This window comes from Rosa rugosa, chromosome 3 (genome assembly GCF_958449725.1).
Source record: "Rosa rugosa chromosome 3, drRosRugo1.1, whole genome shotgun sequence".
In the NCBI taxonomy this organism is placed as follows: domain Eukaryota; kingdom Viridiplantae; phylum Streptophyta; class Magnoliopsida; order Rosales; family Rosaceae; genus Rosa; species Rosa rugosa.
Genome location: NC_084822.1, coordinates 55,377,566 through 55,391,688, shown reverse-complemented (window position 1 = coordinate 55,391,688; position 14,123 = coordinate 55,377,566). Strand labels below are relative to the sequence as shown.

The following is a 14,123-nucleotide window of genomic DNA, read 5'->3' as shown; positions in this document are numbered from 1 at the left end:
CAACCCAGATGGAGGCCCAACAGGCTTAAGGCCCAAAAGTAACTTCTCTGCTGGAGACCACCATGACGACAGCGCCGCCATCAACTTTGGCCGATCAGACATCCACCACGAGGAGAGAACTTCTGCCATCGACACCACCCAGAACCGGGTTCGATCTCGGGTCCAAAGACAACCCACCTGCACAGCCACCCAGACTAATCTGGACATCCAGAGCCACCGCGGGTCCTTGGTGTCACTGCCTCGAATCACCGCCCATATGTTCCACCATAGCCAGCGGACTATAGTCACTCGCTTCTCCGTCGTCAACAGAAGCCAGCCCAAGCTTAGATGACCGCGAGTCGTCTTCCTCTAAAAATCTATATTGTTCTCTGTGCTTCGCCACCAGCTTTGAATGGAATCCAAGTCCAAGCGACAGCCCAGCGCCGCTTCGATCACCAAAGTGAGCCCCAACCAAATCGGCGCCAACCAGCCAGTCTGACGGCCTTGCTGTACTAAATCTTCGATCCAATTAAATTGATTAGGATCCCATTCACCGCCATCACAGTTGACATCCCCAGATGGGGGGATGAACTCGACTCCCCGTGCTGTGTACCAAGACACCAACATTAGACCATACCCAACCCGCCAGCCTTGACAACGCAAATGCCTGCCAGGATCGAAGGAGTCTGTGAAGGGATGTTGCTTACGGTTTCAAGAGAGAGAGCTCCACCGACACCAATTCGATTAAAAGATTGGGAGGAGTAAGGAGGTTCATCCTTGAGGTAGAGGGGGCCATTCACCTCTGGAAGGACTAGAGAGAGACTTCTTGGTGGTTCGATGCAGCCGGAGCCGCTGTATTTGTCGCCGCCGCAAACAAGTTGCGTTAGGGTGAGCGCAAAGAGGAGCGCCGCTTGGGAGAGAGTAGGGTTTCTCATAGTTTTTTCTTCCCTATAATTACAAGGATGCTACTTTGCGGTACTACAGAAAGGATAAAAGTTGTTTGAGATATACTCTAAATTTTTACCGACATTTTGTAATTTTATTGCGTAAAGAAGGAAAAAAAGGTACTATTTGACTTTAAAATAAAACAGATCATTTCATATCTGTAATTTTTTTTTTTTTTTTTTTTAAGGAATTTGAAACCCAACCATGGAAGACATCTGTAATTTATTTATAACTAAACAAAACATTGAGCTATTAACTAAGCATGAAGGTTGAATCGATAACATACATGTAATAAAAATGAACCAATGGATTTATAAATTTCAGAGTCTACAAATGTCCAAATTTAATATCCTTTTTCATATCCAAAACCCATTTAACTTAGTTGGCAAACATGTGATTTAGGCAGCCTTTGCCTTCTAAAATCGAAATAAACAAACACCCCCCACAACCATATTTAATGCATCCACCTCATACTTGTCACTTGGACATCCATGCAAGTAGTTTTTTCTGAACCAGCTAGCTAGAAATAAATCTCAAATCTTTCCTCAGTCAACATCATCACCATCTTTGTTAGAATATGGACATAAATACAAAGTTAGAAACCCTTCAATATTTCTTCGGTAATGCAATTTATGTCTCCTCCCCAATTCTTTTTTCATTCAATTCTGATATTCCATGAAACCAGGGGCATTCTCGGAAAAGCAGCTAAGTCGGTGGTGCTATATGAGCATATGTACTGATGTAGAGAGTAGAGGGCTTAAAAGACAGAGGTGCACGTTGGTTGATGATGACGCAGAGAAGCAAATTACACCACAGTGCGTGTGCTCCCTGCTTTTAGCTTTTAACCTTTCACTGATATTATAAGCCATATGCCACCTCTCTGCCTCTTCTAAACGATGGTGTGGTGAAGCTTCGAACATATTTTTGCAGACACCATTAAATCTATTTGAATGTTTATGCTATTGTAAATTTAGGTAGGACATGCATTTCTCAAAGGTTTTATTGTTCCAAGGCAATCCAGCTCAAATCCCGAGCTGGGTTTGATGCTTTAATACATTTAACTTCACCATGAACGAGGAAGCCATGGATTGGAGAGTGATTACTGTTTGGTGGCATTGAAGTTTTCTCTCAAGGAATGAGCTTTTCCTCTGTAAAGGGTCTGATTCTGAGTTTCTGATCTCTATTTATGGCAATTCCACGCTGCGTCTCAATTGAATTTGCTGACTACTTGACAGTGATGAAGTTATTGAATTTGTTTGATCACTGCCTTGCAGAGATTAATAGAAGCCTGGAAAATGGATACAAGAGTCAGGACAAAGCTGCAGTCCATGAAAGCTCCAACCAAGGTGAATGAAAAAGTAATCTGCTTTCCAAGTTTTTAATACTTAGTTTTTGGAAAACGGTTCTACACTTTTGGAGGAGCCTGAATTGTTTTGATTTGAACTTTGCTTTAACTGTTTTTTTCACCACAAATTATGGCTTTGAACTTCGATGAGGAGCCTCCAGGTGGTGTTCAAGTCTCCTAGAATTCTTATAAAGTTGACATCTTTGGATAGAATTCCGTTATGGGTCTTCTACTTCACACTCAGTGATTCCTTTATCTTCATCATTTTTTCTCAATTTTAATTACCTCTATCTATCCCCTGTCTCACAAAGTTTTCTGAGGAAAGCTGATTGCTGTCTTTCCCAATTCTTCTCTGACCCTCCTGATTGTGAGACTGGTTTTCTACGCAAGACTATAGAGAAGTTAGCTTCTTTGATTAAGTTTCATTATGGATTGTTCATTTATTTGAGTTTTTCCTATTACTTCTTTCTGTTTCTTATTGCTAGTTCTGTTCCTCTGCTTTTATTGAAGGATATCAAGGTAGAAGAAATGCTAGGGAGTAAAGAAAGGAATACCTCAAAGGCAATAAGCCTTGGAAGAGCTTCAAGAAGAGAGAGAAAATTGGCTTTACAACAAGATGTATGGAATTCTTCTCGTTTTCAAGTTTTGTAATCGCAGATACTTTTTCTATGTGATTATTGAGTTCTTCAACATTGTAATTTTTTAGGTTGATAAGCTGAAGAAGAAGCTTAGACATGAAGAGAATGTGCACAGAGCTTTGCAGAGGGCATTTAATAGACCCCTGGGAGCTCTACCTCGTCTACCGCCTTATCTGCCTCCTTATGTAAGTATTTCACTGCTCTTCTAGATTCCTCTTTCATTGTATCCTTGCTACATTTTTTTTTTTTTTCATTTTGCACCAATGTTGAAAATCATAGTGAAAAAGTAATTAAAACTAATGAACTTCAAGGAGTATTTGAGTCGATCCATTAAATAACAATTTCGAATTTGTAGACATTAGAGCTTCTTGCTGAGGTTGCTGTTTTGGAAGAGGAAGTTGTTCGGCTTGAAGAGCAAGTAGTGCATGTTAGGAAGAACCTATATCAGGAAGCTGTCAACATATCAACTTCCAAGAGGAGCTTAGAAACCTCAGCTGAATTATGTGATTCACACCCTAAAAAGAATCCTAAATTTCAAGGTCGAAGAGTGGTCACTGATACAGCGGTGAAGCATTTGCCACCCTCTTCTGGTAAGCTACAGGAGTTTGATCCTTCTGGTTAGCTGTAAATCAGTCCACTTTTCTAGTGTTCATCTTTTTTAAAAGTGAAAGCAGGACTTGAAAATTTTGATGTTATTTATTGCCAATGCAGATGATAAGCAGGGGAAAGAGAATCAATCATGTGATCCCTCAATGAAGAACAACAAGAAATCCTTGATCCATAGCAATGCTCAGGTTAAGACTCCAGTGAAGAGACCTCCAATTGATATCAAAATAGCACAAAAGCGTTTAGATTCTCCAAAACTACAGGTACATAACATACTTCAAATACCAATTTTTATGAAGTTACTCGAATTCGTGTGCAAGTGCGATGAACATAGTTTCCTTTATGCTCCAGTTAGAAGTTAGAGTGACAGAACAAGACAGCGCGGAAGTAAGACTTCCTAGTATTCCAGAAAAAAATATATCTGGAGATGACAACCCAAACAGAATATCTGAAAATATTCTGAAGTGCTTATCAAGCATTCTCCTGAGAATGAGTTCAGCAAAGGGCACTACAGAAAACCAGCCTTCCTTTTCAACATTAGGAATTCAAGAAAGCAATGGACCAGAATTTTGGGATCCTTATGGTATCTGTTCAGAATTTGGAAAGAGAGATATTGGTCCGTATAAGCAATTATACTCAGTTGAAGCCCGTTCTATTAATCCTAATCGAACAGCTAGCTCTTTGTTCCTGTTCCGAAGATTGAAGTAAGTTCTCTATTCAGATTTGCATGATCTGATGATTATTCTAGGAGTTATAGTAATTTTCCCTTCTTGGCTCAATTCTCAGATTACTGCTTGGGAAACTTGCCTCTGTAAATTTGAAAAGCCTCAGTCATCAAGAGAAGCTTGCATTCTGGATCAATATCTACAATTCCTGTATGATGAATGTATGTATGGAATCTCTGCAAACATAATTCTTTTTTATGTGGAAACTGTTGTAGCCATCAAAAGAGATTCTTATCTAACAAATTCAAATTTATTTTGTGGCATGAGCAATCTAGTCTGCAGTTCTTTTTTGTTTCTGCTTGTATTTTCTTTGCTTTTGTTAAGAAATTGTTTAATGTGCTATACTCCAATGCTACAGGCTTTCCTAGAACACGGAATACCAGAGAGGCCTGAAATAATTGTCACACTAATGCAGAAGGTATGGAATATCGAAGATCCTAATGTCCTACATGTTCTATTATTCATAATTATAATTGAATTTCTACATACCCACATTGCAAACAATTGATAGCTGGTCAGCAATTTATATACTTGTTTTTCTTATCATTTAGGCAACTATAAATGTTGGGGGACACTTGCTCGATGCAATAACTATAGAACATTTTATTTTGAGACTGCCGTATCACTCAAAATATGTAAGTAGTACTGGTGTCCACCTTCAGAACTTCTACTGATATACACATATTTTTTTCTATTTTTTTAATCTTCTCATCATTATTTCTGACCAGACCTTCTCCAAGGGTGCAAAGAATGATGAGAAGACAGCAAGAAGCATTTTCGCATTGGAATTATCTGAACCGTTGGTAACATTTGCTCTATCATGTGGAAGCTGGTCCTCCCCTGCTGTAAGTTTTACATGCATGTGATTGCATGGACCTTTTCAATCATTTTTGAGACTGCACTGAGTCATCGACCACTGACATTAATAACATTATGTGATCTCTGCAAAATGTAGGTGAGAGTTTACACTGCATCCCAAGTTGAGAATGAACTAGAAGTCGCAAAAAGAGAGTACTTAGAGGCTGCAGTGGGGATTTCATCGAATAAGTTTGCAATTCCAAAGCTTTTGGATTGGTACCTACCTGATTTTGCAAAGGATCTAGAATCGTTGCTAGACTGGATCTGCCTTCAGCTACCTAGTGAACTAGGAAAAGAAGCAATCAAGTTTCTTGAAGGAGCCAAAACTGATCCTCATTCACAGTTTGTCCAAATCATGCCCTATGAATTCAGCTTTAGGTATCTACTACACACATGAATCTGATTGCTTGATGTTAAGGGTGTTGGGGTTGCCATTTTGTACAGAGCTATAGATATATAAATATATCAATATTACATGTATAATACGTGGTTGTATCTGCTCCTTCTTTTGACCTGTAAGTAATGATGAGATGAATGCATTTTTGGGATTTCACATGCTATACACATTACTCTGGTTTCTTGAGTCCGAAGTTTTCAGTTTTCTGACTAATGTATAATGAGAAGTGAACTTGTTAAGCAAACAAATTGCAGACCAATACCAGATGAATGCAGAATGCCAGAATGTGTGTAAAATAAAACAAACCAGGATCCTGCCAACAATCCAAAGTGTAGAATTGAGGCTCGGATCAGACGATTCAAACCCGAATTCAACTGCAACCAAGGCTCGAGTACAAAACTAGACAATCATTGATTCCAAAAATTGAACTGTGAAAATAAATGGATTAAGTAACAATGCAGCTAGTTAATTAAGAATGCAGAAACCTAAATGCCAAAGGGGTTGCATCAATTAGAAGCTAGGAACAGTTCCCATTTTGTCTTGGGTTATTAAAGTGGAGGCTGTGGAGCAGTGGCTATGATCTGTAGCAGGCTAGGCCGCTGAGGGAATCTAAATATTGGCCCATGCTCAAGAAAATTTGGTTAGAAACAAGTTGAGTGGTCCTAAGCATGGTCCATTCTATGAGCCACATCGAAACAAAGAACAAACCACTTTTCTGCCTTTTCAAGCAGGGGTCACTCTAGTGCCTAGAAGCTACGAGGCCTGAGAAGGACGTTTCCTGAGGCCAAGTTCAAGAGGGAAAAATGAAGAACCCTACAGTTTTGCAAGGACTAATTAAAGAAGCACTGACACATAGTTTGATTTTGTGATGGGGTTTATTTCAGGGCTCAGAGACATGTTATGTGTTTCTGAAAAGGACTTGGGTTTTGCAAAACCCGTGATAAATCTCTGGACCACCCCCACCCCACTTCATTGAAGCATTTTTGTTGGTGTCGAAATGAAAGATCAAAATCTAGCACGGAGGGAGGACTTGAGGCCCAAAACTACAAAAATTTGGACCCAGTATCTGAACAATTGGTGTCCTTGGTGTTTTTTTTTTTTAATTTTTAATATTTACTGTTTTAGTTAAAGAGTGATTCTAGTTGGACCTCCAAATTTGATATTTGGACCTCCAACTTTTTTCAATTATTAATATATTTTGTTAAGTCATATGAAAAGACAAATAAGGACAAAGAGAGAAAACTGAAAAAAAAAATACTCTTCTTAAATTACCTCCCTAAATATAACATTCAATGAAAATAATTTTTTATTTTTCCGGAATTTCCTTATATTGACATATAGTTTTAAAATTTACCTAAAAAAAACAATAATTTCATACATGGCCCATCATTTAATACAAAAATAAATTCAAAACAATCTAATTTGGAATTTCCTTAAACTAAATTCATTGAGTATTGTGATATAGTTATTACTCGATCTTCCAATCCAAAACCTTTGAAATTCCTTCTTTTAGCAAAATCAAAAGGATTCCAGCAACATATCAAGATCGAGAACCTCTTATTAATTTTGATGGAGGAGAGACCTACTCATAAGATAACAATATCATGTGATTTTGATTCATTCTTCTTCTCATGTTGCAGATAGAGATAAAGAGTAGAGTAACATATTGTTGTATCTTATGTTCAAGGGTGTTTTGGTAAAAATAAGGAGGTCTACTTAGCCTTTTAAGTATTCTAAAAAGTAAATTTGAGGTGTACTAAGTATGGGAGGTCCAAATAGCAAATTTGGAGGTCCAACTAGAATCACCCTTAGTTAAATCAGATAACTAGAGGAAAACATAAATCCCCAAGCTGCTGATCTGGGCAACTGCATAGTGCATACTATCTTTCTGTGAGGATACTAAAGCATCAATTTACTAGAAGATGAAAAATAAAATTTACGTGAAAGACAGTACATCTTCAACCCTTATGAAGACAAATATCAAAAGTCGAAGATCTGAAGACGGACGCGAGCACACGTAGGAGACAAGTCACTAGTTTGATTCTTGGGTAAGTGAGCAGTGATTGTGTTAAGAACGAGAATGTTTATTAAGCATACACTGTTCTAGTGATCCCGGCATCTGATTGCGACGATGATTAAGTGAATTTGGGTGATTCTTTGTAAGAGTAATATTAATCATTCAAACCTAGCTAGTTCTATGCGTTGTGAATTCACCAACCATGTAATTAGATTATGAGATCAATGGTGTTCTGGGCTTTGGGCCTGCATGGGCTGACATTACGTAGGCACTAGCTTGTACACGCCCCCGGTCAGTTTTGGTCAGACTTTTTCTAGAATGCATAGCTTAGGTAGCTCAGTTCATCTCTGACTCGATCTATATTATCTACTTCTAATATGGTCAAATAATCCGAACTTAAAACCGTTGAACAGAAGTAATAAAAAACAAAACCGATCTACAAAACAAACAAGGAAAAATAACATGGGTAATCGATCCAATTTGAGCACGTTTCACATGAATTGAAAAAACAAACAAATTGCCATGTATGGGAATGGGAGTCGGCGAGGTGCGTGTCTTGTCTGTAGGATGCCTTATATAGCTACTTAATCATTATATATTTACTAATAGTCTTTTTTTTTTTTTGACAAGATATATTTACTAATAGTCTAATACTATGATTTTGTGGATAATACTCGCTTAAATTAGTAGTATACTAAACCCTAAAAGAAAGAGTGAACCGAATCAAAGCAGAACAAGGTGATCATCACCGTCCAGTAATTCATATACATGACGTTGATGTCTAGCCTAATCCAAAACCAACTACCCATCCTTTCAAGAGTTGTAAAATATATATATGTACGTGAAAAAAGTGTATTTTATAAATTGTATGTATTCGTCATGAGTCACGTATGAATACAATTACGTGTATATGTGCTTATCTCGTCTTGCAAATTATTGTTTTCTATTACTTGTCAACCAAATTGAAATGAGCTAGCTGTCTTTCTTTCTAGATGGTCTTTTCTAAATAATTTTCTTACATATAAGTTGTATGTGCTTGCAACTATTTGTATGCACATGAAATAAAAACAGATGCAAGGAATTTTTCAAATAACAGAAAATTGAAATATATATAATATAATTATATTTCTTCCTCAGTAGTCAAATGAAACTGTTCTGAATTCGATTGAAATAGTCTTGATGTTAATTAACTGATACATGCATATTAGCATATATATGGAAGTCTCTCTCTTTTTGATTAGAAAAGTTGCACCGCATGCAGCTATAAAATGTTCATACAAAAAAGACAAATACACGAGCTACCTAGAAAAATCCCATTTGGATTACATTTTACACGTACACGACCTTTCATTTTCGAGTTAACCAAAACCAGAACCAGAACCACATATGTAGCTAGATAGGAACTGCAGGTACTTATACATATCCTAATCCCTAATTATCTGCCTGCTTATACTAACAATATATATGATTCGATCCGGATCAAATACTTATAATAGTAAATACTGAATATATAGTATAGATCTTTCTATACCAACTCCAAAAATGAACACAAGAGTCCAGCCAAATTAATTTTAAGAAATAGAACAAGATGCATGCGACTAGACGGCAATGCTTATCATATAGAGATATATCAAATCAACAAATTATAATGAGCACAAAAACGTGGATTCACAATTGAATCAATATGTAGAAACCTTAGAATTGAATCAGCACATATGCATATGCGTTCACCCTTACGACCAGGCCGGCTAACATTGTCCCTTCCGGCCTCTAGCTCTAGGGTTAGTTCAAATCAGTTAATTTTCTAGTAATTTGCAATTTTAAGATTTCGTCCATCACACTCACCGTTATGGTAATTAAATTAATAAAAATACTTTTGAGAAATTGAAATAACATCATATGCATGCATTTATAAAAATAATTAAGAAATGTATAAGAAACCTAAATTGTCCTTAAAATGCAATATCAAGTTTTTTTTTTTTTTTTTGATCGAAATGCAATATCAAGTTATTATTTTAATTTGTTAAATTGAAAACAAAATATTAATTTGTCAAGATTAAGCAAAGAGCTCCGGTCTTTGCGGAGCAATATTCCGAAACCTAGGTTTCATGAAGCAAGGGGCGGCGAACCCTATGGATCTCCGTCTGCTGCAGGACGCCGCAGCGTCGTTCCTTTCGGTCAAAGAATTAAGCAAGAAAGTGGGGCTGCCCTCTCCCTGCAGTGTTGCGGGTGTGACTTGGCAAATCTAGCGTTCCGGTTGCAGTCAGATCCAAATCTATTTTTGTGTAGCGCGGCGGCTCTGAGAGTGATCCAAGGCGCTTTCTAAACCAGCGGTGGTAGCAGTGACGTTGGGGTTGGAGGCGGTTAGCTCTGCTTGATCGACAACGTAGCTGGTTCGGTCGAAGTCAACCCAAGTCGGCATGGTGCTGCTAGTGCGGTTGCTAGCACAGGTTTGGTGGGCGGCGGGATGGTCGCCATGGTCTCCTGCCAAGGGAGGCCGCCGGATTGATTAGGAGTTGGCAAGCGGCTTCTCGGAAGAGCCAGATTCGATTGTTGGGTGTTGGGGACGTAGGGTTTGGGCAGTGAGCCTTTGGGCCTGTGCCTTTATGGGCTGCAGTGATGCAGTATAGTGAATTGGGCTTAGGTTTGCCCAATTCCCCTATTCTCTCACACTTGGGTCAGGTTTGAGTTTTTTGGGGGTAGTCTGTCCTGCTCTTTGTCCTGCACCTATTCCTAGAATGTTGTTGTGGGTGTGTTGAATGTTGCAACGTACACTAAAAGGGTCTTAGGCGTCAAGATGTTCAGGACATTGGTTCCATTTTAGGGCAGTGTAGGGTTAGAGAGTTTTTCAAATTCTGCATTTTATTTTCTGCAATTCCTTTAAGATTTTAGTATTTTTGAAGTTTCCGTTCTGGATGGTAGTCGTGTTATCTGAGCATAGATTTGTAATATGAGGGCTCCTCGGACCACTCAAGCTTGACCGAGTGAGGTCGTATGATTTTATATAAATGAATCATTATTGCGTTGCCCTAAAAAAAAAAAAATTAATTTGCCAAAGGTAAAACTTAATCAAACTATACATCCAAATTCCTCCAATCAAGATTCAGATTATAAGAAAATGAAATGAAAATGATAGAGAGGCGAGGCAGCTGTAAAGTGTAAAAGATGCTTACAATAAACAATGTGCCCTACCAAATATTGTAGTTTTCATCAAAAATCAATAAAAGGGGCGCAGGTTCGTGTCACAACTTGACATTTTGTTAAGCTAATTTGTCAATGTCTAGATATCTCGGGGTCCCAAAAGGCCAGATATAGCTGCACCAAACGATCGATCTTACACATCTTGAATTTATAAGCCTCCAAAAATTAATTATCAGTTTAATTTCTAGAAGTCATGAACCAATCCAACAGCGACTTTAGGCCCTATTCTGTTCCATAAGTCTTAATTTCAAAAGAAAAATGCGTACAAAAACATAATTTAATACATGAATCATGACTATTGTAAATCTTTGGTTGTTAATAAAGATACCAAATACCTCCCACTAGATTTGTCCAAGTTGTAACTTGTAACCCAATTTTTGGCATAACAACATGATTTACTCTTAAACTTTACTACTCCATCATCTACAATTGGCCACCATCCAATAGAAGTAAAACTTCCAAAAGAATTGGTAATGTTGAACATGCTATCATTAATTCTTCTTGTTTTGGTTGGGCTTTATGAGTGCATGCCAAACTCGTAAGCTATTATAGGGACACTTCTCAAGTGAGGCAATCGACTACGTTGACTGCATGCCTCGTATTCAAACCAAAGCTTGGAGCAAACGGCACAGGTGAATTAGTGATGGCATTCATTACGCCCTGAGTTTTAGTTTTATAGATCTGTTTGCATTGACATATAATTCAGGTACTTCAATTCGTATTCGTCTAACGCTTCCAAGTATCTAGAAGGAAAGTTTCACAATACGACTTTTTACCAGCAATTAACAAATAAGAGTACGACGACATCAAATATTTTTTTGGACTAAATACTTGTTACTCCTCATACTTTTGCATGAAAAACAGTTTAGTTCAAAATTTTAAAATTAAATAGTTTAGTCCTTATTCTTTCTAATTCTCACACAACAGGTCCTAAAATGACTATTATACCCCTCACTTTTTTTTTTTTTTTATTTTTTCTGCCTCTCTCTCTCTCTCTATATATATATATATATACACACATATATCTACACACACACACACACACACACACACACACACACACACACATATATATATATATATATATATAGAGAGAGAGAGAGAGAGAGAAAAAAAAAAAAAAGTGTGGGGTATAATAGTCATTTTAGGACTTGTTGTGTGAGAATTAGAAAGAATAAGGACTAAACTGTTTAATTTAAAAAATTTGGACTAAACTGTTTTTCATGCAAAAGTATGAGGAGTAACGAGTATTTAATCTTATTTTTTAATATAATGATATTTCTCTTTTCAATATTATTTTTGAGGATAATTCTACCAAGTTACATAAAAAAAAGTATGATATTAAGGACGATAATACTAGAAAACTTCTAGCTTCCAACAGTGAAGGTGATACGAAAAAGAACACATAAAGAAGGTTTAAAAGGTGCTTAGTTGAGTATGATTCCACGTAGAGAAAAATTCAGTCACCGTTCTCAAACTATGCTGCCAAAGCCAATTTGATACTCGAACTCTCAAAAGTATCAATGTGATACCCAAACACGTATTTTGACATCAACGTGATACTTCCGTCAAAAATCTCTAACGACTCCGTTTGTTTGCTGACGTGACAAGTACGTGGGTCTAAAAAAAAGGTTAAATGACCAATTTACACTTTTCTTTTGTTATTTTTTTTTTCAATATTACTTTCATTATTACTGCCGGAGCCGGCGAAGCCGATCGATCCAGTTTTCTTCAAGGATCTGATCCAGTTTTCTATTTTCCAGACTTTCAATCTCTCTCCCCATCCCAAGCGAAAGTAGACTGTGGTCATATAAAATCATCATACATTCATGTCCATAACATTTGCTCGGCCTCATTCATATAGGTACCACGCTCCTCCTCTTCTTGTCCACGAATCCTTACCGACTCCAGCTCTGCAGCAATAGAACATCTCACCAGAACTTGACTACTCTCCGCAACTACAAGTGGCTTCAGAAACTTAATCGGAGACTCATTGGAAATCCTAAAGCTATAGCACATGTTCCACGAGTCATTGTCTCCATACCTTTCCATGACCCAAAAATCAACAGAACCAGAGGCAGCAAGACTTCCATAACGCCATAGACACAAACACCCTTCACTACAAAAAACCGCAACACTGAAATTCACACTGTCATCTCCTTCAAACTTAGGAAATAGAAGCCGCAGTCTCCGAAACTCCTCCATCTCCAAATCAAAGACAACAATAGGATCCTCCTCGTCATCAAACTCGAGATTGTAGTCCTCAATTACCCAATGCAGCTTCTCGTTTACAATAACGCCTTGACACCTCAATCACCCAATCCGGACGTCAACGCACTCCAATCCGGCGAGCACCAATCTCATATTGCAAAAAAAAAAAAAAAGAGGAAAAAATAACAACAACGACAACACCAACTCCTCAAATCCCCCGACGTAGCATCAGCGCATAACAACACCTCTTGCCCACCGTTCGTCAGCATCATTGTCGACGGGGATCTTGGGACTTTATCCGGATTCACTTCTTTCTAGCGACCCAACATTCTGTTTCTCCCCTTGCTTAATTACCTTTCACATCGAACAATACATAATTGTGGCTGTCTCGGCAAATCTATGCTCGAACTTGAACACGTTCTTTCGCCAGTCTTCTTTTTGGGAGAAATGTCGTTCACCGGAAGTTGGAGCCCATTGCAGGAGCCCAATAGCAAGACGTCGCAGTCGGGTCGGGTTAAAGGGGAGGCGAGCTTTACAGCGGAAGTATGGTCTCCGAAGGGAAGCCGGTCTAGTTCTAGGGATGCGAGCTGCAAGGAAACAGGAAGACCATAAGCCGCCAGCCAAGCCTGGCCCATCCCCGCCACAGCCACCGTCGCCGGACAGCCAAGTGTTCTGCTCCGCCGGTATCTCCAAACAGCCGCCGGACCGCCATCGCCGCGCCATGGGTAAGCGTTACATCTGCCAAACAACACCCTCCCTAGATCGAATTCAAGGAACTGCACCTGGATTGGTTTCGGTGGAGATTGAAATGAGGAGTGAGCGGGTTAGGGTTTGGTTCATATGAGCCGATTCGAAGTGGGATTAAGCGAATTTGGAGGATCATCTCGTCGGGGGATGAAGTCCGACATTGAATTGCCTCTCTCTCTTAGGTGATTTGAGGAAAATAAGAGTCGAGAGGAGTGTGTAGTGGCTACGATGCAAATCCTTTTTTTTTTTTTAATTAGTTAGTAGTGAAAGACCATTCTACCCTTGATAAAAATATTACATGGGACCCACGTGCTTGCCACGTCAGCAAACAAACGGAGCCGTTAGAGATTTTTGACGGAAGTATCACGTTGAGTGGTGTTAGCTCAGTGGTTAGAGCACCCACTACCTATGTACAAAGTCATGGGTTCAAGTCACCATGGGGGCAGGAGTGAAA

General features: G+C 38.5%; 1 protein-coding gene across 3 annotated transcripts; it reads left to right on the top strand.

Moving 5' to 3' along the window:
* The first annotated feature begins 1,670 nt into the window (after positions 1–1,670).
* LOC133739585 (uncharacterized) lies at positions 1,671–5,656 on the top strand. Of its 3 annotated transcripts, none has more exons than XM_062167371.1 (12): positions 1,671–2,081; positions 2,199–2,270; positions 2,780–2,887; positions 2,976–3,092; positions 3,263–3,497; positions 3,619–3,776; positions 3,865–4,217; positions 4,300–4,399; positions 4,597–4,656; positions 4,790–4,873; positions 4,967–5,083; positions 5,194–5,656. In XM_062167371.1, the coding sequence occupies exons 2-12, from the start codon at positions 2,220–2,222 to the stop codon at positions 5,491–5,493; spliced, it is 1,683 nt and encodes a 560-aa protein (XP_062023355.1). In that variant the 5' UTR covers positions 1,671–2,081; positions 2,199–2,219; the 3' UTR covers positions 5,494–5,656. The 3 variants fall into 3 exon arrangements, with proteins under 3 accessions (XP_062023355.1, XP_062023354.1, XP_062023356.1); XM_062167370.1 differs by having other exon boundaries at positions 2,199–2,282; XM_062167372.1 differs by lacking the exons at positions 1,671–2,081; positions 2,199–2,270 and adding an exon at positions 2,349–2,670.
* The last annotated feature ends 8,467 nt before the right edge of the window (positions 5,657–14,123 follow it).

Excerpts from the sequence above, each read along its gene's own strand:
- LOC133739585 (XM_062167370.1), top strand. The coding sequence starts at position 2,220 with ATGGATACAAGAGTCAGGACAAAGCTGCAGTCCATGAAAGCTCCAACC. Across the intron at positions 2,888-2,975 it reads AATTGGCTTTACAACAAGAT|GTTGATAAGCTGAAGAAGAA; the intron begins GTATGGAATTCT and ends GTAATTTTTTAG. Across the intron at positions 4,400-4,596 it reads ACAATTCCTGTATGATGAAT|GCTTTCCTAGAACACGGAAT; the intron begins GTATGTATGGAA and ends CCAATGCTACAG.